The 21,852-nt window shown below is 43.7% G+C and overlaps 1 protein-coding gene across 1 annotated transcript in view; it reads right to left on the bottom strand.

Annotated features, from left to right (window-relative positions):
• Positions 1–6,453, bottom strand: part of MOCOS (molybdenum cofactor sulfurase) — a 752,911-nt gene extending 746,458 nt beyond the window's left edge. Inside the window, exon 1 of the mRNA XM_077491912.1 lies at positions 6,221–6,453. Within this exon, the coding sequence (XP_077348038.1) occupies positions 6,221–6,368 (148 nt within the window). The 5' untranslated portion in view covers positions 6,369–6,453. The remainder of the gene's footprint in view (positions 1–6,220) is intronic.
• Between the last annotated feature and the right edge of the window lie 15,399 nt (positions 6,454–21,852).

The raw sequence follows: 21,852 nt of genomic DNA, 5'->3' as shown, positions 1-21,852 counted from the left end.
TTATTATTATTATAATACAGAATTTATCAAATCTATTGTTTCCAATGGGCCCAGTTCACACCAATGTATTGTATTGGTATCCACTGAATGACAGTGATGCATGCTTCATTTGAATGCACGTTAGAGAAAGAAAAATAATGTATTTTGGTTCCTGCGTGAACATACATATCAATAGAACAAATGAGCAGCAACATGTTATAAAAAATGGAAGTCATTGCACATCAAGTGCATTTAGAATGTACTTATTGGAAGTTATCTTTTTAGCCTCACACTAATTGAAGTGTACTACAAATAATGCCAACTGTCAACAAGGTGATTACATTTTTTAGTAGCAAAGAGATGTAATTGCTCATGTAGCCCTAGCCTAATGCTGACCATACACTAGTAGATTTTCAGACAAGAAAATTTGTACGAAAATTCTTTGTACATTTGCTGAATGGACGAATGTTGGTCAAGCATTTCAAATTTTCAAACTAAAATCTATACGTGTATGCATTAATGTACTGGTTTGGTCACAATGGCAAATCACCTATTCACGTATGTTGTAATGTGTCAGTATGTGTTAAACACACCAGTACAATAAAGCTGGGGCTAAGGGGCAAAAAAGAAGTAAATGAACCACCGCAGTACCATAGACATCACTTTATTATTAAAATCCATTAAGATGCTCATAAAAGAAAAATGATTACAGGTACAGGCTAATTCCAAATGCATGGTCTCTTCACACCTCCACGATCTGGAATACAAACACCTCTTCAGTAGGCTACAGTAAGGGCAAGTCTTAGGGCGCAGTTTAAAAACACTAGCCCTCTTCTCCGGAACCCTCTTCCTCCCAAAAACCATTGTTTTCCACTTCTATAAGGTTGGAGTGCAGATCAAATCGTTTTCACAAGCTAGCAACAAGGCGGGACAAGGGGACTGCTAAATGAGAATTTTTCAGCCAGCCTTCTACAGGGGCTAAAATGGCCTACAAATATGACAATAAAAGTAATAAACATTTTATAAAGCTGGACAGTATTTTTTTTTGTTTTTTTATATCTACTTTGACTGCAAAGGCTGTTTTCTAGAAAGGTGAACTTAGCCTCTAAAGTGATTGCAAGCCCATATTATTATTATTATTATTATTATTTTTTTTTTTTTTAAAAACAATACTCGTCATACTTATCTGCTCTATGTAATGGTTTTGCACAGAGCAGCCCCAAAAGACCCCTGATGTCTCACTTGCCTTTCACTGAAGCTAGTGGCAGTCAGATAACACTCCATTAACTTATTCTCCAACCACAGCAGCTGGGGAAAGTGACAGCTGGATCAAGAAGTGACATTTTACAAGGGACTTCTGGGATCTTACTAGGTAGAGAGATCAGCAAATGGAAGTTCCCTGGTTTCCTTCCCCACTACCCAGCAGAAACTGCCATGTTGGTCCGGGGACTGCTGATGGCAGCACAGAGCCTGGCAAAAATGACAAAGTTGCACACAGGTAAGGGGAACTTTCCCAGGGTATGTGGAAGAAAATGCTTCCATCTGTCAGCCAGCTTCTCAGAGTTACTCATTCCTGGCTGCTGTAACATATGTTGGTGACAGCGTAAGGGTTAAGGCACAGATGTCAAACTGGTGGCCCTCCAGATGTTACAGGACTACAAGTCCCATGAGGTAATGCAAGGCTGACCGTTACAAGCATGACTCCCACATGCAGAGGCATGATGGGACTTGTAGTTCCGCAACAGCTGCAGGGCCACCAGTTTGACACCCCTGGGTTAAGGCATCACTTCTGTTCAATTGTGGGTACTGTGTTTTTTTTAAATATGTTTACTGTTTATTTGATTCAATGTTATTTTTTTAACTTTTAACAAATGATTATGTATTATATTGTGTTTGTGCACCCTAAAATTCAAAAAGTGTATTTTTTTAACCAAAAATATAGATTTGAGAAAAAGCAATGCAATTATCATGTCAAATAAATATTTAAAGCTACCACCATTTTATTCCACAAGCCTAGAACATTTTGGGTTAAGTAATTTGGTGCATTTTAACATGCAAACATTTTTTGAATAATTGAAGCAATGAAAGGGTTAAATCCGTTTTTTTTTTTTTTATTCCAAGATTTGCTTAAATTCTCAATCTCTTGCCGACAGTGTAAACACACATATATTTATATATATATATATATATATATATATATATATATATATATATGTGTGTATATGTGGCTGCAGGTAGAGGTGGACCTCATCAAGCATCCACAGCGGCCTGAGGTTGTGTTCTTAGAGCGCACTTACAGTATCTCACAAAAGTGAGTACACCCCTCACATTTTTGTAAATATTTTATTAAATCTTTTCATGTGACAACACTGAAGAAATTGCACTTTGCTACAATGTAAAGTAGTGAGTCTACAGCTTGTATAACAGTGTAAATTTGCTGTCTCCTCAAAATAACGCAACACACCATTAATGTCTAAACCACTGGCCACAAAAGTGAGTACACCTCTAAGTGAAAATGTCCACATTGGGCCCAATTAGCCATTTTCCCTCCCCGGTGTCATGTGACTTGTTAGTGTTACAAGGTCTCAGATGTGAATTGGGAGTAGGTGTGTTAAATTTGGTGTTATCGCTCTCACTCTCTCATACTGGTAACTGGAAGTTCAACATGGCAGCTCATGGCAAAGACTCTCTGAGGATCTGAAAAAATAATTGTTGCTCTACTTAAAGATGGCCTAGACTATAAGAAAATTGCAAAGACCCTGAAACTGAGCTGCAGCACGGTGGCCAAGACCATACAGCAGTTTAACAGGACAGGTTCCACTCAGAACAGGCCTCGCCATGGTTGACCAAACAAGTTGAGTGCTTGTGTTCAACGTCATACCCAGAGGTTGTCTTTGGGAAATAGACATATGAGTGCTGTCAGAATTGCTGCAGAGGTTGAAGGGGTTGGGGGGTCAGCCTGTCAGTGCTTAGAACATAAGCAGCACACTGCATCAAATTGGTCTGCATGCCTGTAGTCCCAGAAGGAAGCCTCTTCTAAAGATGATGTGCACAAGAAAGCCCGCAAACACTTTGCTGAAGACAAGCAGACTAAGGACATGGCTTACTGGAACCATGTCCTGTGGTCTGATGAGACCAAGATAAACTGTTTTGGTTAAGATCGTGTCAAGTATGTGTGGCAGCAACCAGGTGAGGAGTACAAAGACTGCCTACAGTCAAGCATGGTGGTGGGAGTGTCATGGTCTGGGGCTGCATGATTGCTGCCGACACTGGGGAGATACAGTTCATTAAAGTGGTTGTAAACCCTTACAACCAACTTTGACCTACAGGTAAGCCTAGATTAAGGCTTACCTGTAGGTCCAAGAAATATCTCCTAAACCTACACGGTTTAGGAGATATTTGCTGAAAGACAGGCACCAATGTCTACGGCGCAGGCGCACTGAGCGCGCCGCGCTCAACTGCGATATGCCGCGAGTGGCGGCTCCCGTGCGCATCATTGAGGTTTTGCCGAATGACAGCGGCGGAGCAGCAAGACCCACCGAGAAGATGGATGCGCCAGACTATAGGGGACAGTGGTGACTTCGCTGGCTCCTGTGTCAGGTAAGTGACACATAATGGACTACTATGTGATGCATAGTAGTCCATTATGCTTTACCTTTGCAGGGAATGAAAGAGGAAGTAAACTCATCAGGGTTTACTTCCTCTTTAAGGGAACCATGAAAGCCAACATGTACTGTGACATCCTGAAGTAGATCAGGATCCCCCCTCCCTTCAGAGACTGGGCCGCAGGACAGTATTCACACATGATAAGCACCCCAAACACACCTCCAAGATGACCACTGCCTTGCTAAAGAAACTGAGGGTAAAGGTGATGGACTGGCCAAGCATGTCTCCAGCCCTAAAACCTATTGAGCATCTGTGGGGCACCCTCGAATGGAAGATGGATGAGCGCAAGATCGCTAACATCCACCAGCTCGGTGATGTCGTCATGGAGGAGTGGAAGAGGACTCCAGTGGCAACCTGTAAATCTCTGATTAACTCCATGCCCAAGAGGGTTAAGGCAGTGCTAGAAAATAATGGTGGCCACAAAATCTTTTTGACACTTTGGGATTAGACATTTTCACTTAGGTGTACTGACTTTTGTTGCCAGTTGTTTAGACATGAACAGATGTGTGTTGAGTTATTTTGAGGGAACAGCATTGTAGCAAAGTATAATTTCTTCAGTGCTGTCACATGAAAAGATATAATAAAATATTTACAAAAATGTGAGGGGTGTACTCACTTTTGTAAGATAATGTAGATGTCACATACAACTCTCGTTCTTGGCTTCTGAACAGGAGCCCATCATGTTATACAGAAGCCATTTAAAGGGCAGCTGGAAGGTGGCGTGAAGGGGCTAATTGCCCGTCTGTGTACATGTATTTCAAAATAGCCATACAGGATTCGGATTTTTCTATCAATTCAATGTGTGTTTAACATTTATTGAATCTGCAAACAATCAAATAGCCTTAAATTCCTATGCAATCATTTTAGACTGAATTTTGATCATAATAAAGCCAACGGAATTGATCGGCCAGAATGGAATAGTATTGATTATTTTGCATCAGTTAGCAATGAGGTACTTGTTCATGAAAAAGATCGTATTATGAGATTACATGCTGAAAACAAAGATGTGATGATATTTTATAAATGTAAGTTATGACCATATCTTAATTCAGGATGCAATTTTAATTCGGGAGCCCACACAGATGTCTCTGAAATCACCCTGAAGTCGGAACTGACAAGCAGGAATGAAACTGTGCGAGTTCAGCCCAGTGTGAACCCAGCCGAAAGGTGCATAAATGCACCTCACCACAATGCACCTCTCACCCACAACAATAGAGGAAACATGCCTTAATAGAAAAAAAAACTATGCAGAAAAATACATAGAAACACACAGATGTCTATTGAAATCGCGCCCCGAAATTGGCAAATGTAGTGCAGGAACTGCTTTTAAGAATAGGTGTGGCGCCACAAATTTGGCATCAGACCGATTTGAATGGTTGCTGTTGCCGGTAATAGGCTGCGATTTGACATGTCAAATCGGCCCAATGTCAACGGGGGGCTAAGGCTAACTAACCTTCCTACTCGGTACTCAGGAACTTGGATCATTTCCTTGCCTTACATGTTTTGAAAGTGACATCATTGTGAAAGGTTCTACCTTTATCAATTATGACAACACTAAGCAATTTATTATCTGACACGTCAATCAACATTTTTTATATATTTGATTGAATGCTTGTGTGGCCACAAAAATATTTTACATTGGATAACAATGTAATTAGAAATTTTTTGAAAACAAGATATGTTCCTACACAATTGAAATTTTAAAGTGAATCGTGACATCCCTAAACCTCATCGAGATGGAGATCTCATGCTTGAAAAAAAAAAAAAAAAAAAAGAAAAGAATGAGATTTCTTTATATATACCTATAATGAAGTGGGTGTAATGAATTATTTATTTTCATTGGAATTGTCTCTTTTGTGTGATTGTAGTGTTTTTGATTTTGGTTACAAACGCTATAAAATGTTTTGCAGTTAAAACCCATGTTTAGTTGAACTTTTTTTTTTTTCCCAAATAAGCATCCCTAATATGTAAACGCACATAAATGCACGTGACTGCAGGCGAAGGAGGTGTTTTTATTGCTGAATATGTGCATTATAGTGTGAACAGGCCCTTAAAACAATTGGCCTGTCCACTTGTAAAACAATGCAGCGAGCCTGCAAATACTATATATTATATACAGTATATATATATATATATATATATATATATATATATATATATATATATATATATATGTGTGTGTGTGTGTGTGTGTGTGTGTGTGTGTGTATAGAGATATCTATCTATCCATATATATATATATATATATATATATATATATATATATGTATGTATATATATATATATATATATATATATATATATATATATATATATATATATATATATATATATATATATATATGTGTATATATATGTGTGTGTGTGTGTGTATATATATATATATATATATATATATATATATATATATATGTGTGTGTGTGTGTGTATATACACACTCAAAAGTCCTTTGGACAGATCAATGATCAATGCTTTCTACATATGCCGCATGTCAGAACACTTGTTAGCAGTATAATCTGACTAGTTGGGTGAGTTTTTGAGCTTCTCTGATTACCTTTTGTAAGAGAAATCTTACCTCCAATCCTGCTGAACTCCTTCTTTCTCATGTCATTGATGGTGCCCCCATAGCCATAGTCCTCTGCATAGAGTTCCTGGAAGTTAGAGAAGGAGAGGAGATCTTCCAGTGTCATGGTGTCACTGTTGTTTGTCACTTTGCTCTCCATGTGAAAGTATCACGAAGTGTGTAAATAAGAAACTTGTGGGTTAATGTATGTGCCTGGGAAGCAGGAAGGGAATAACACTGAGTGGGCGGGGTTACAGTGACAGGAGCATGGCACAACTTACACAACTACACGGATTCTATAGGGAGAGGGAGTAGGAGTGGGCTGTATCGGGGCGGGGTTAAGATGGGGTTTGGGGCGGGGTTGATAGACGTTATGAAATGAAGTGGAAGTTGCTGTGACTTTGTAATCAGTTCAGTTCGGTGGTGTATCATGTGAGACTTGTTATACTAGAATCTTCCATCTAGTATGCGGGAATTGTACAGTCCCTCCATTCAAGAGGCATGTACACTTCAGTATTAACAGGAAATGGTGCTTAGTACTTTTATCATTTGAAATAGAGAGCTGTACCTCACATGGAAAGACTGCTAATGTGTTTGTGATACATAGGATGTAATATCGAGCAATGTGGACACCAAAATTCCCGAGCATGATATAATATAATATCTATATACATGTAATTTAAGGAAATAACTCAATCTAGTTAATGAAAAAGCTGGGGATGGGTACCATTGTCCATTATGGTTTGATATTGAGATGAAATACCTTGGGCTGCCCCCAAACATGCCCCTGGTAGAATGGAGGGAATAGGACTATCTTGGTTCCCAAGGATTAGGCAGGAATTATAATAAAAATAACATTGTATTAAGAGAAAAACATGATTAAAACAATTTACAAAAAAGACTATATACAATCAAGAGTTACAATCGTACATTGTTCTTACAAGAAGTCGATGAACCCCAAAGATCATAAGGGGCACCAAAATGTAGATTTTGATGAGGACTGCGTCAAGATCTACATTTTGGTGCCCCTTATGATCTCCTGGGTTCATGGACCTCTTGAAACCTTTTCTATGAACAATGTACAGCTATAACTCTTGATTGTATATAGTATTTTTTGTAAATTGTTTTAATCATGTTTTTCTATTCATAATTTTTTTTTTATATATATAAGTCCTATTTCCTCCATTCTACCAGAGGCATGTTTGAGGCAGCCCCAGGTATTTTGACTCAAAATATACTTGTATAATGCCTCCCAGATCACTATTTCCTGCATTTAGATGCCCCTACCTTAGGCTAGCGATAGATTTTTTTTTTTTTATTAGATCGCTGGTTGAACAGATTCCCCCATTCACACAAGCAAGGTAGATGGGGGAATCCTCCCCGCTGTGTCATTGTATTCTGACAATTGGGACTCCTTCACTGTCAGAATTCACTGTAGCCACTGATCAAATTACATTTTACAACGATCGACTTCTGTTCAGCAGGAATGACCATAGATGAATCGAAATTTGGCTGGTCCCTAATCAACCAGTCACATTTCTATCTATCTATGGCCAGTGATAGTAAAGCCTTGTTTTTTTTTTTCTTTAAATAACAAACATGTTATACCTGCCCTGCCGTACCTGCCCTGTGCAGTGGTTTTGCACAGAGCAGCCTAGATACCCCTCTTCTCAGGCCCCATGCCAACGCTCCTGGCCCCTCCCTCCTGCCGGATGCCCCCACAGCAAGCATCATAGCAGGTGCGCTCCTGACATGCAGCTTGGTGTGTCCATTCAGCTCCATCCCCTGATTGGCTCGCTGGATGTGATTGATAGCTGCGAGAGGTAATGGCTCCCACTGCTGCCAAAATCCATTCAGGAGTGTGAGTCCCTAAAGAGGCAAGGCTCTCGTGGACATCGCTGAATCGAGAGGGGTCTCAGGTAAGTATTCGGGGGAACTGGGGGGCTGCTGCACACAGAAGCATGAAAGTAAAAAATCTTGTGCCTTTACAATCAATTTAAAGCTGTCAGGGCTGGCTTAGCCCTTCCTTCTCTGGGCTGGCCGCTCAGCTGTCAGCTAATTGCCAGCTCTCTTCTCTCTCCACAGTTACCAGCTGTTCCTGATGATGCTCGTCTGACCTGCCTACTTAAAGCCTTCCAGCTCACTATACCTCTGCCTTCACCTTGGTCACATCACTAGAAACCATCTCCTGCTGTTTGTTTAAAGACTGGCTTGCTGACATCCCTTCTGGCTCCTTATACTGCTTGCTGTTGCTCTATTTGGATCCCTGACTTGTGGACTGGCTGACTACCCGATCTGGTTACTGGACTCTGGCTATGCTTGACTACACTTTTTCTATTTACCTTTTTATTTTTATTAATAAACAAGTGTGATTTAATTGTACTTCTGTCTCAGTCTGATTCATGGTTTTTGACCAAAGCCTAGTACAGACAATGTCGCACAGCATAGACCGTTCAATAGAAACCAACCGACATTCAGCCTGTGTGTACTGGAGTCGGTCTGACAGAATGGCCAGATTCTGTTGAAGGGGCATGACTGAAAAAGATCTGCCGATTGGCTCCCAAGCAGCTGAGAGCGCTAACCAGAGTGTTCTGATGGGGTGCTGTTCCCCTGTCAGAACACAGATCAGCAGGGGAGATCTCTGTACTGATGTCAGATAGTTTGTAAAGCAGCTCCACCTGAGCTGTCAGTTTTTTTTTGTTCAGCCCTGCTGGGTTAAGCAAAAAAAAACTACTGGTGTAAACAACGCATAAGGCTGGCCATACACTATAAAATTTTCTTGTTCAACTTACCTTTAGATATACTAAAACCATATAATATAAGGTCAAACCTAAACCCTTTCAATTTGTATGCAATCAAGCAGGCCATTGCACTACATAGTTGAAGGTAATTCTAAAGTACAGTAGATATGGGCCGAATAGACCCATGTTTGGTTTGCACCAGAACTTTCGAATACCGCAAAAGATTGAACCCAAATAATTTTCCCTGCAAGCTGCCTTTATTTTGCTCAGCGACAGCTGGGGAGCCAGTGTGTATGATGAGGCCACAATGAAGTGCACTGGGAACAAAATTAGATATTTTTTGGATACATTCTGGTGTCACTGACTTTGACTAGAAGTAACGGGTGCATAAAGATTGGTCTTTGGGTGTCGGTGGCGCCTTCCCACCGAAACAGTATAGAGGTAATCTTAATGAAAGCAAGAATTGGCCTTGCTGTAAAACATTACAATGATATGCACCTGTCAAACAGGTGCAGAAAAATTGGTCTTTGGGTGTCAGGGATGCCTTCCCACCGTAACCCTATAGAGGCAAGAATTGGCCTTGCTTTAAAAAATTGCAATGATATGCACCTGTTAATGCACCTGATGTATGATCAGTAACGAAACCTCCTGCAGCACTGAATGCCCGTTCTGAAGTTCTGAAATCACGCCGGATGCAGGGCAGCCCAACCACTCAATAGCATACTGGGCAAGTTTTGGCCAGTGGTCTACTCTCATGACTCAGTAAGTCAGTGGATCGTCAGCTGGAAAGCTCACCATCTCTGTTTTGGCCCCGAGGTTATCGTCTACCATGTGATGCAGATGCTGCTGATGTGGAAGCTGACAGCCCTGGGCGGTGAAGACTAAAACAATTCCGAAATGCCTCACTTAGGCGGACACCTTCTCCATCGTTCCTATCTTGACCAAGAGAAGACTCAAAACAATGCTTTCCATGACACTGTAACCTACTGGAGTCAGGAGAAACGTTCAATAGAATCCTCTTTAATGTGCCCTCTATAGATTTTATCTTCTGCACTCTATGTGGGGACTGGATGAGTTCTGAGACCTTCCCCTTATAGCAGCAGTTGCCAACCAGTAATAAATCTCTGAGTCCTTTATGCCACGGATTCTTGGGTCCTTTCTCAGGCTTTGAAGCATGAGGTTACCCATGCGCCTAAAATTTGCTGAGGCTTGAGAAGCAGACTCCTCGGGGGCACTCAGGATGGCAGCATCTGGAACTTCCTCCTCCCAGCCACGTACTACTCCCAAGGGTCCTGGGGTTGGAAAGCCATCGCTTACAGATTAACGCATGTCTTCCTCTTCTTCGAAGCCTATGAAAGTGCCAGAATCTTCCTCCTCATCCACCTCCCCGCTCTCCTCCTGTGTGTTCTGTGACATAGGAATGATGGTGTCTGGATAAAGTGGGCCTTGAGAGGAAAAGAAGTCCTCCTCTTCCTCCTGCTGCTCTGTCCCAGTGCCACTCTGCTCAAGTGCTCTGTCCATAATGCCACGCAGAGTCTGCTCCAGCAGGAACAAAACAGGGATGTTATCACTGATGCATGCACTGTCACTGCTCACTATCTTTGTGGCCTCCTCAAACGGTGACAATACAGTGCATGCATCCTTAATGATCAGCCATTGGCGTGGGGAAAAAAGCAGAGGTGCCGTACTGGCGCAGGTACTCGTTGACAGCCTTCTGCTGCATGTATAGCCGCTGCAGGATTCCCAAAATTGAGTTCCACCCGGTGGGCATATCACAAATTAGGCGGTTTACAGGCAGGTGGATTTCCCGCTCAATTTCAGCCAACCGAGCACTGGCTGTGTATGACCGCCTCAAATGGCTACAGACTCTTCTGGCCTGCTTTAGTACACCTTGCAACCCTGGGTATGTATTTAGGAAGCGCTGCACCACCAAATTGAGTACATGTGCCAGGCATGGCACATGTGTCAACTTTCCCTGTCTAAGGGTGGACAGGTGGTTTGAGCCATTATTGGACACTACCATTCCTGGTTTCAGCTGGCGTGGTGTGAACCACCTCTGGGTCTGTCCCTGCAGGGGAATCTCTGCTCCAGTGTGGTTCTTGCACCCTAAACACACCAGCTGAAGCACTGCAGGGTACCTTTTAGCCTGACTCTGGGAATAGCCCTTTGAATGCTTAGGGGGTACCTGATGTTCATAGGACAATTCTGCAGAGGAGCGCATGGAGGTGGAGGAAGAGGGGGGGGGATAGGGCTCACAGGTCTGGCATCATCACCACCAGCTGTATGGAGACGTGGGGGCACAACAAGCTGCAGCACTGAGCCATGTCCTGCATTCTTTCGAGTTGCAAACAGCGTTACCCAGTGTGCTGTGAATGAAATATGTCAACCCTGCCCATGCTTGCTGGACCATGTGTCAGCAGTAAGGTGGACAGGAACAGAATCCACCAGGCTGAAAGGCAGAAGTTGGAGAACCAAGCTTGCATTCAGACACTGGGCATGTGGGTAGCAGGAACTGTATTTTTTTTTCCGCTGCAGCATATAGGGCAGATAAATTTGCCGGCTACAGTTTACAGCTGGTGGTGTACTGCTGGCAGATGTGCTGCTAAGACCTGGGACACCCTGTGCTATACCATCATCCCTGTCAGTGGAGGCTGCTGAGAGATAATGACTTGGTATCACAGGGGAAAACTGAAGTGGGTAAGGAGGAGGAGGAGGAACAGATTTGTGCCCCTTTTGTGTGGCTTTTAGGTGCTCTTGCCAACGGGCTGAGTGGCTGGACGTTAAATGCCTTGTTAAGCATGTGGAACCCAAGTGGTTGGTGTTTTTGCCACGTTTGATGTGCCTGAGACACAATTTGCAAATAGCAACAGTGCTATCTGCTGCAGATGTGCTGAAAAAGGCCCAGACAGGTACACTTTGGGGAGTGGGCCCGGAGATAACAGCTGCAGAATGTGATGGAATAGGATGGCTGCTCTCTACTCTTTCTTGATGTTGGCTTCCTTGGGGTCGTGCCGCCTCACCTTCAGTTTCCTCGTCTACTATATCTGGCACCCAAGTCTCATTAGTGACCTCATTATTATCATCATCATCTCAATCTCCTCCATCTTCATCATTACCACCAGAGAAAACTTGGCAATACGCTGTGGCTTGGGGAACATTAATGCCAATTCGTCCACCAGAGTTCCTCCCTCTCTCTCATGTTCCCGTCACCCTCAACCTTAGAACCAACATCTGAATCCAGTAATGGCTGGGCTTCATCAAGGAGCAAGTGCCTGACGTGTGGTTAAATAACTCAGCTGACTCCTCAATGGCTGATGTTGGGGCTATTGCAGCAATAGATGTGGACAAGGAGGCAGGTTAATCCACTCTGGTAACTGCAAGGGACTGCATACTTATTTATGCTTGTGTGACAGAGGATGAGGAGGATGAGGAAGGTTTAGTAAGCCAGTCCACCACCTCCTCTGCATGCTGTGGCTGAATAGCACAGGCAAACTCACTAAACATAGAAAAGTATGCCCTGCCTGAGGACTGACCACCACAGCCACCTTTGCCTATGGATACATTTGTTCCTGGCTCCCTTTCAGTGCCAAGGAAACTTCTGCCTCTCCTTGTTGTCCTCCCAGACATTATTGGGAGGGAGGGGGCGGTGCTTATAAGCAAATGTAAAGAAGAAGTTGAAATCTGTACGTAGATGCATTTTAATCAATGTAAAGTGGTGTTTGGTGCACTTTAATTTGAGTACTCACACTACACAGACACACTCCATGGATACACTATAATATACTGCAGTATAATGCGCCAAATGTACAGTGACACACAGAACTATATGTCGATAAACTGGCAGGAGCGCACACAAAACTATATGGCATCAAACTGGCAGTAATGCACACAGAACTATATGGCGTGGAACTGGTAGTAACGCACGCAAAATTATATGACGCATAGGAGGGATTTCATCAACTCTCCAGGAAGACCTGGAGATTTAACTCTGTATTCAGGCCCACTGGCACAAGGGACTTTAACCTGTATATCCACCATTTTTCTCTTTTGGAGGCATATATGGTCAAAGTCACCTCTCCTAGTGTTTAATTTAACCACTTCCCGACCAGCGCACGACGATGTACGTCGACAGAATGGCACGGGCAGGCATATTGGCGTACAGGTACGTCCAATATTCAATGTCGCCCTGCCATCGGGAGCGCACCGCCGGCGGCGCGCTCCCGCACTGGTCGGGACCCCCGTGAGTCCGGTCGCGGGACCCGTGGACTCGATCACCGCGGGCATCCCCGCGATCGTCTCACGGAGCGGCCGAATGGAGGAAATGCTGTGTAAACAACATTTCTCCATTCTGCCTAGCAACTAGTGACGCTGATCTCTGCTCCATGTGATTGGAGCAGAGATCAGTGTTCACTAAATGAAAGCCCAACCCCCCCACAGTTAGTAACACACCCCTAGGAACACTTAACCCCTACACTGCCACCCACTGGTTAACCCTTTCACTGCCAGTGTCATTTACACAGGAATCACTGCAAAAATGTGTCAAAAATGTCCGATGGGTCCCCCACAATGTCACAGTCACAATAAAAATCGCTGATCGCCGCCATTACTAGTAAAAAAAAAATAATAAAAAATTATTAATAAAAATGCTATAAGACTATCCCTATTTGTAAACGCTCTAACTTTTGCGCAAACCAATCAATAATCGCTTATTGCAATTTTATTTACCAAAAATATGTAGAAGAATACGTATCGGCCTAAACTGAGGGAAAAAAATGTTTTTTTATATATTTTTGGGGGATATTTATTATAACAAAAAGTAAAAAATAATGCGTTTTTTTCAAAATTGTCGCTCTATTTTTGGTTATAGCCCAAAAAATAAAAACCGCAGGGGTGATCAAATACCACCAAAAGAAAGCTCTATTTGTGGGAAAAAAAGGACGTTAATTTTGTTTGGGAGCCACGTCGCATGACCGCGCAATTATCAGTTAAAGCGACACAGTGCCGAATCGCAAAAAGTGGTCTGCTCTTTGACCAGCAAAATGGTCCGGTCTGCAAGTGGTTAAAGGTATAGATCCCCTTAACCTTCATGCCTACTGTACATCCTCCGTGGCATGACGAAAAATGTTTAGCTAGGGGGCTCTCAGGGTCTTTTTCATTAAACTCTCTCAAGTGTTTGCCTATTCTGACTTGTAATGATCTTTTGGTTTTCTCTATGTAGATTTTTGAGTAGGGGCAGGTATTTGAAAGAAATCACTGTTATAAGGGAGTGATGGTTACTGACCTATCACGTGCAGATGAGGCTACACTACTCCACCTAGCAAAACACACAGCATTGCGTGATGCCACCCGCACAAGCCCCGATGTCATCTAGACATGGGCGCTGTCAATAAATTTGTTTCATTCTGTTCCGTTACGGTTCGTATTAAAATTAATTCGTACTTCGTATTTCGTGTCCGAAATTCCGTTTAGTTTCGTACGAAATACGAATTGTCGTTAGGTTCGTTAATTTGTATGAACGTTTGTTACGATGAATTTAAAGGCAAAAATATACCTCAATATGACAGTCGATGCTGATGGAAGTTTGGTTTTTATCTGAAATACGAAATTCCGTTGAAGAATTTCCTATCGGAAATACGAATTTTCATTAGATGAGAAAGAGATAAGCGGATTGTCTGCCATGCACCGCTGGTCCAGTTTTCGCCTGCTCCTCGTGGGGCTGCTTATTATGAGGGGCTCCCACCATCCCTGTGCTATGCTGACTTCCTCCTAGGGCTGTACCTCTGCTGTGCATATTATGAGGGGCTCCCGCCATCCCTGTGCTGTGCTGACTTCCTCCTGGGGCTGCTTATTATGAGGGGCTCCCCCATCCCTGTGCTGTGCTGACTTCCTCCTGGGGCTGTACCTCTGCTGTGCATATTATGAGGGGCTCCCACCATCCCTGTGCTATCCTGACTTCCTCCTGGGGCTGCTTATTATGAGGGGCTCCCACCATCCCTGTGCTGTGCTGACTTCCTCCTGGGGCGGTACCTCTGCTGTGCACATTTTGAGGGGCTCCCACCATCCCTGTGCTGTGCTGACTTCCTCCTGGTGCTGCTTATTATAAAGGGGGCTCCCACCATCCCTGTGCTGTGCTGACTTCCTCCTGGGGCTGTACCACTGCTGTGCATATTATGAGGGGCTCCCACCATCCCTGTGCTATGCTGACTTCCTCCTGGGGCTGCTTATTATGAGGGGCTCCCACCATCTCTGTGCTGTGCTGACTTCCTCCTGGGGCTGTACCTCTGCTGTGCATATTATGAGGGGCTCCCACCATCTCTGTGCTATGCTGACTTCCTCCTGGGGCTGTACCTCTGCTGTGCTCATTATGAGGGGTTTCCACCATTCCTGTGCTGTACGGAAGTCAGCACAGCACAGGGATGGTGGGAGCCCCTCATAATAAGCAGCCCCAGGAGGAAGTCAGCATAGCACAGGGATGGTGGGAGCCCCTCATAGTAAGCAGCCCCAGGAGGAAGTCAGCATAGCACAGGGATGGTGGGAGCCCCTCATAATAAGCAGCCCCAGGAGGAAGTCAGCATAGCACAGGGATGGTGGGAGCCCCTCATAATATGCACAGCAGAGGTACAGCCCCAGGAGGAAGTCAGCACAGCACAGGGATGGTGGGAGCCCCTCATAATAAGCAGCCCCAGGAGGATGTCAGCATAGCACAGGGATGGTGGGAGCCCCTCATAATAAGCAGCCCCAGGAGGAAGTTAGCACAGCACAGGGATGGTGGGAGCCCCTCATAATGAGCATAGCACAGGGATGGCGGGAGCCCCTCATAATATGCACAGCAGAGGTACATCCCCAGGAGGAAGTCAGCACAGCACAGGGATGGTGGGAGCCCCTCATAATAAGCAGCCCCAGGAGGAAGTCAGCATAGCACAGGGATGGTGGGAGCCCCTCATTATGAGCACAGCAGAGGTACAGCCCCAGGAGAAAGTCAGCATAGCACAGGGATGGTGGGAGCCCCTCATAGTAAGCAGCCCCAGGAGGAAGTCAGCATAGCACAGGGATGGTGGGAGCCCCTCATAATAAGCAGCCCAAAGAGGAAGTCAGCACAGCACAGGGATGGTGGGAGCCTCTCATAATATGCACAGCAGAGGTACAGCCCCAGGAGGAAGTCAGCATAGCACAGGGATGGTGGGAGCCCCTCATAATAAGCAGCCCCAGGAGGAAGTCAGCATAGCACAGGGATGGTGGGAGCCCCTCATAATGAGCACAGCAGAGGTACAGCCCCAGGAGAAAGTCAGCATAGCACAGGGATGGTGGGAGCCCCTCACAATAAGCATAATGACTGAGTCGTCGATGCGACGACAACTGATCCGAAATTTGTAAGCAAAAGTTCGTATTGCGTACAGAATTCGGACGCATGGCAATTCGTATTTCGGATCCTTCCGAACGTACGAATTTTGGGAAATTCGTACGAATTTGAGATTCGTACGAAATGAATCGCACATGTCTAATGTCATCGGGAAAGCCAGCTGAGTGAGGGGGATGGGAATGGGAGGCACTGTACAGCTCCCTGGAGATGGTGATTTGGCTCACATTTCTACCGATGATTTTTCAGTGACATCGCCAAGCGATACTCCTGCATCAGGAGACAGAGAGACCACTATCAGCATGCGTCTGCAGTACGAGAATGGTAAAGTACACCCCCTACTAATACATCCATGATCATTAGTGATTGGACGCTTCCTGCATGGGTTTGGTTTCATCTGAACACACAAAACTTATAACGCATGTACTTTCACCGGCCTGTATTAGATCACAGGGGCCCTTGTTCATTCAGGACATATACCCCGGCTTAACTAGCAGGTCTGTTTTTTCCCAAAGGAACTGTATCTTCAGCCATTAAGTACAGCACACAGCATACCATCTCTGAGCAACCGGATCTGGATTAATAGACTTCATACTCCCAGACTTCTCAGCAACAGTGCTGATACTATGGGGTTGTCATATTATATGTACTTACTTGCCTTTCAGAACTGAAAGACACGTTGGTTTTCCATTTTGTAATGTACCTCCCTCACATCACCGTCTCTATCTCAGCCAATCCTTGCTATTGCTAGTAGCAATATCAGCTGGTTTCCCTCTCTGGGGCCACACTCAGACAGGATATCTTCTTTTACAGGGATTTCCCACTCTTATTTCTGTAACTAGACGATTATTTTGCCAGACATCCTGCCTGTGCGTTGCTACATGGCGCCCAGATGTTTCTTTTTCATGTGTGTGCCCATCTTTTAATGTTTTGTGTTTGTGCTTTTTTGGTGTCTACGCCCTACACACTCATCATAGTATCACCAGGAAAAAGTCCCCGCCAGCTTGCACTACACTGTTAGTGTAGCGCCAGTCTTATGGGGTGGACTGGACTGAGAGGTAAATTAGTCTAGCGCCCCCATAAAGCAACCGCACTGCTTACGGTATGCGGGCGGCCGGCTTTCCGCAACTGGGGGGGGGGGGGGGGCACAGCTTCTAATTTTGACTGTACTATCATCCTGGACCAAAAACCTTCCTTACTGTGCTATGTTTTCTGCTGCACCATTGGCATGGTTATATTTTCTTAGTCCTCTCCATAAAATTATCAGAAATGTGTGCTTAAAGTAGAAATAGGGAACACTTTTTTTTTAATCATTTTGGATAGAGTAGGGAGGGTTATAGCCCCAGTCAGTTTATTTTTTATCATCCCTGTCCCATTGTAGATATTTCCCTTCACTTCCTGCCCCATAGCCAAACAGGAAGTGAGAGGAAATCTATGCAAATTAAGGGAATCCATTGACCCCCCCGCAGGCCCTCAGAACTGTGTCCCCACTCAAAAAATTTCAGAGCGGGTCTTAAACAGCAAGAGGTGTGGCCTTGACAGGAAGGGGTGTGTCATATTTAAATTAGGGGGTGCATGAGTTTAGTCAGGCCTAGGGCAGCACAAAACCTAAATACACTACTGCCAATGTCTCGTCAACAATAAAATAAACCTGCCTTTCTGCTTGCAGTCTTGTTTAGAACATACACCAAAGTTGCGCAAATGCAGCTTAGTTTAGATTTCAGCACTGTGCCTCATGGCTCAGCCCCGTCCCACCCTCTCCTGATTAGCTGACTGGCTGTGATTGACACCCGCTGCTGCCTCAGCTAATGAGGAGTTAGAGTCCCCAAAAAGCCAAGGCCCTCGTGCACATCGCTGGATCGCGATGGGGCTTAGGTAACTTTTAGGGGGTCTGGGGAGGCTGCTACACACAGAAGGTTTTTTACCTTCATGCATGAAGGTAAAAAACCTCGAGCCTTTAGAACCACTTTAACACTTGAATGCAGTTTTGAAACTTTGGCAATGTGTTGGTAAAATCTGGCAATGTGTTGGTAAACTGTACATATGATCGCAACTGATCTCACTTCCTGTTAGAGGTTGGCCACGTTCATTCTTTGTGGTTCTACTGAATTTAAGAACTTAACCACCCTTTTTTGTTCACTTTTGAGTTGGAGTATGGACTGAGATTTGTACTGTACATGGAGTAGTGCACATGACTGTAACATGCACTGCTCGTTCCAAACAAATTAAAGTGAGAGAGAAAAGGGGAGAATTGGGAGCTCATCGAGGACATTACAAGGAGGCAGAAAAACAGAGTAAGAAACAGTTTCATGAAAAACAGATTACAAGGTTATTAGGTGAATGTATATGGATTAATAAGGAGAATACAGATTTCGTAGTGTCATGTTAACCATTCTTTCTTTGCAGGTTAGAGGATGGGTATCGTGGGATCTGCAATCCCATGGAAGTACTGTTATCAGGCAGCCCTGACAGCTAGAACTTTTCTTTGGATGTGCCAGGGCTGCATGACAAAACTTTGAATGCACCATGTTCAGTATCTGCAAATTTAAGGTTTAAAAAGGACTGCAAAGGCTTTTTTTTTTTTCAAGTTATATTTACCTGTGCCTTTTCTCTCTGACTTTCATTTGATTGCACAGAGCAGTCCCTTGCCTCCATTTTTTAAGTCCCTTGCCGATTCTCTCTGCTCCTCAGCAAGCTGGTTGCCAAGGGGGCACCCGTGCATGCACATTTCTGAGCTGGGCTATGTGCATCCATAGACACACACAGCTTATGGCTCCCACTGCTGTCAGTGCCTCCTGTGAGACCAGGAAGTAGGATCAGCAGAGATGCAGGTGGGACAGCACTGGATTGATGGATGAGTCAGGTAAATGTTTAGGGAGTGGGGGGGGGGGGGGCTTAATACATTTCCCAAGTAGTGGAAAATGTATTAAGGTAAAAAAAAATTTGGACTTTAGAACCACTTTAAGCCCTTTCACACCTAACACAGTTGAATGCAGTTGGATGCATTTTCAACTGCACTCCAACTGCATAGACAGCCCAAAATCAAGGTAAACCTATGGGCATAGTTCACATAATTGCAGTGCAGTTAAGCACAGTTAACTACTTCAGCCCCGGAAAATTTGGCTGCTCAATAACAGGCCATTTTTTGTGATACGGCACTGTGTCGCTTTAACTGACAATTGCGTGGTCGTGCGACGCTGTTCCCAAACAAAGTTTACATCCTTTTTTTCACACAAATAAAGCTCTCTTTTGCTGGTATTTGATCACCTCTGTGATTTTATTTTTTTGTGCTATGAACAAAAGAAGAGCCACAATTTTGAAAAAAACACAGTATCTTTTACTTTTTGCTATAATAAATATCCCACAATTTTTTTCTTCAAAAAAACGAATTTTTTCATCAGTTTAAGCTGATATGTATTCTTCTACATATTTTTGGTTAGTTAGGTTTTACTAGTAATTGCGGAAATATGCGATTTTTATCGGGACTGCGATATTGCGGCCGACAAATCGGACACTTTTGACACATTTTTGGGACCACTGACAATTATACAGCAATCAGTGCTATAAAAATGCACTGATTACTGTATAAATATCACTGGCAGGGAAGGAGTTAACACTAGGGGGTGATCAAGGGGTTAACTGTGTTCCCTCACTGTGTTTTAACTGTAGGGGGGATGGGACTGTCTATGGGACATAGTATGAACACACAATCTGTCACCTCTCCGCTGAGAGAACCAGGATCTGTGCGTTTACACACACAGAATACGGTTCTCGTTCTGTCACGAGCCATCGCAGGTGCCCGGCTGTCATTGCGCCCGCCAGGCACTTGCATTGGCTCCGGGTACACGCTGCCAGCCCATGCTCCTAGTGGGGAAAAGGCGAAGCAACGTAAGGTAACAGTGTTTCGCCCAGCCGTGCCATTCTGCTGCAGTAAAACTGCGGTAGCTGGTCGGCGACCAGTAAAAAAAGTATTTAAAATTTTTAATTTTTGCACACTGCAAACGCAGGTAATGTGCTACAAATGTGCTTCAAATGCATTGCTCCATGTATCTTTAAGCCAAGAAAGCCAAGACCAAAAACGTATTGAAACATGCACTGCAAACGCAGAACAAAACGCATGCAAGGCAGGCATCAAGCGCATGTCAATCGCACGTCAAACATGCTTCAAATGCATGTAAACATGCAGGCAAAAATTAGCAGTTATGTGCAGTTTCTGATAAGAATGGGCCCTTATATTTAGAAATGTAACCCAGCGACAGTATCTCTTTGACAAGCCAACATGTAGATGTGACTGTAACTGGCTAATCTGTGAATCAAATCCAATTAGTTTTAGGGGGGATCACATGAAGTGTGCACATATCCTTAACTGCAACAGTACCAGAAAGGTCTAACATGTGCCCATTGTGTGATCAGCATTTAGAGAGAGTGGCGGAAGGAGAATAATTTACAAGGGCATTCCTAAATGTGTTATTTAATTCAAATTGTTTTTATATTTGTTCAATTTATATATTTCATATATTTTATTATGTAACTGTAGGCTATCCCCGTGAGGGCCGCTTAAAGATACTGTACCCCAATGGTTGCCTTGACCTCCTATATGCAAAATAATTCAAATGCACACACACAGACCTAGTCCACTAGTTAAATTTGTTTACTGGCAAATCAATGTCAATATATTCAGCTACAAGAGTTTGAAACATACAGTAGGTAAGACACGGTTGATAAGCTGGTGGCAAACTAAGGAACCAGCAACCAGAAAACTTCAAGAACAAACGATTGCCAGAATTTAAACCTGGACAGAGTCTATGGCTACAGGCAAAAGGGTAGAGGAGTGACTTGGCTTCTGTAAAACCTCTCCCTTTTAACCCCCTGCCACCACAGTTCCAGCAATGATTAATTCTGATATCAAACTAAACAAACACTCTACAGTTCTTTCACCTTTTTCTCTAACAAATACTAGAGCCCCTGGTTTAAATATATATATATAGTGTGTATGTATATATATATATATATATATATATATATATACATATTTATGGTCCAGAGCCCTCTGACCGATACGGATAAGGATGACAAACAAGGTTAACATAAACTCGCTTACTTGAAATGGACCTGAAAGTGTGCCCTGGTCTGACGTACGGTATACCAAAATAAGGGGGCATACCTTAGATAGAGAAGTGGGTGATAAATGAAATGAATATGAATGGAGTGAAATGAGTACTCTCATGAGGAGTATAATGCTTGAGAAATGCCCTGAAAAAGGGGATGGGTGGGTGGGTATCGCGCACCGGAACCGACGAGGAGGATAGGCGAACGGGCTGGTTATATACTCCACCGGGCTCCTCCCATAATTTCAGGCCACCATACTGGCCTTTCTATTTATGGTCCAGAGCCCTCTGACCGATACGGATAAGGATGACAAACAAGGTTAACATAAACTCGCTTACTTGAAATGGACCTGAAAGTGTGCCCTGGTCTGACGTACGGTATACCAAAATAAGGGGGCAAAAACATTCAGGTAGGGGTTGCATTTTATTGATTCAAGT

The sequence above is a fragment of the Lithobates pipiens genome, unplaced genomic scaffold, assembly GCF_037356315.1.
Source record: "Lithobates pipiens isolate NorthernLeopardFrog02 unplaced genomic scaffold, aLitPip1_a1.2 Scaffold_19, whole genome shotgun sequence".
Lineage (NCBI taxonomy): Eukaryota > Metazoa > Chordata > Amphibia > Anura > Ranidae > Lithobates > Lithobates pipiens.
The sequence above is the reverse complement of the archived record's forward strand: the minus strand, read 5'-3'. Positions and strand labels throughout refer to the sequence as shown.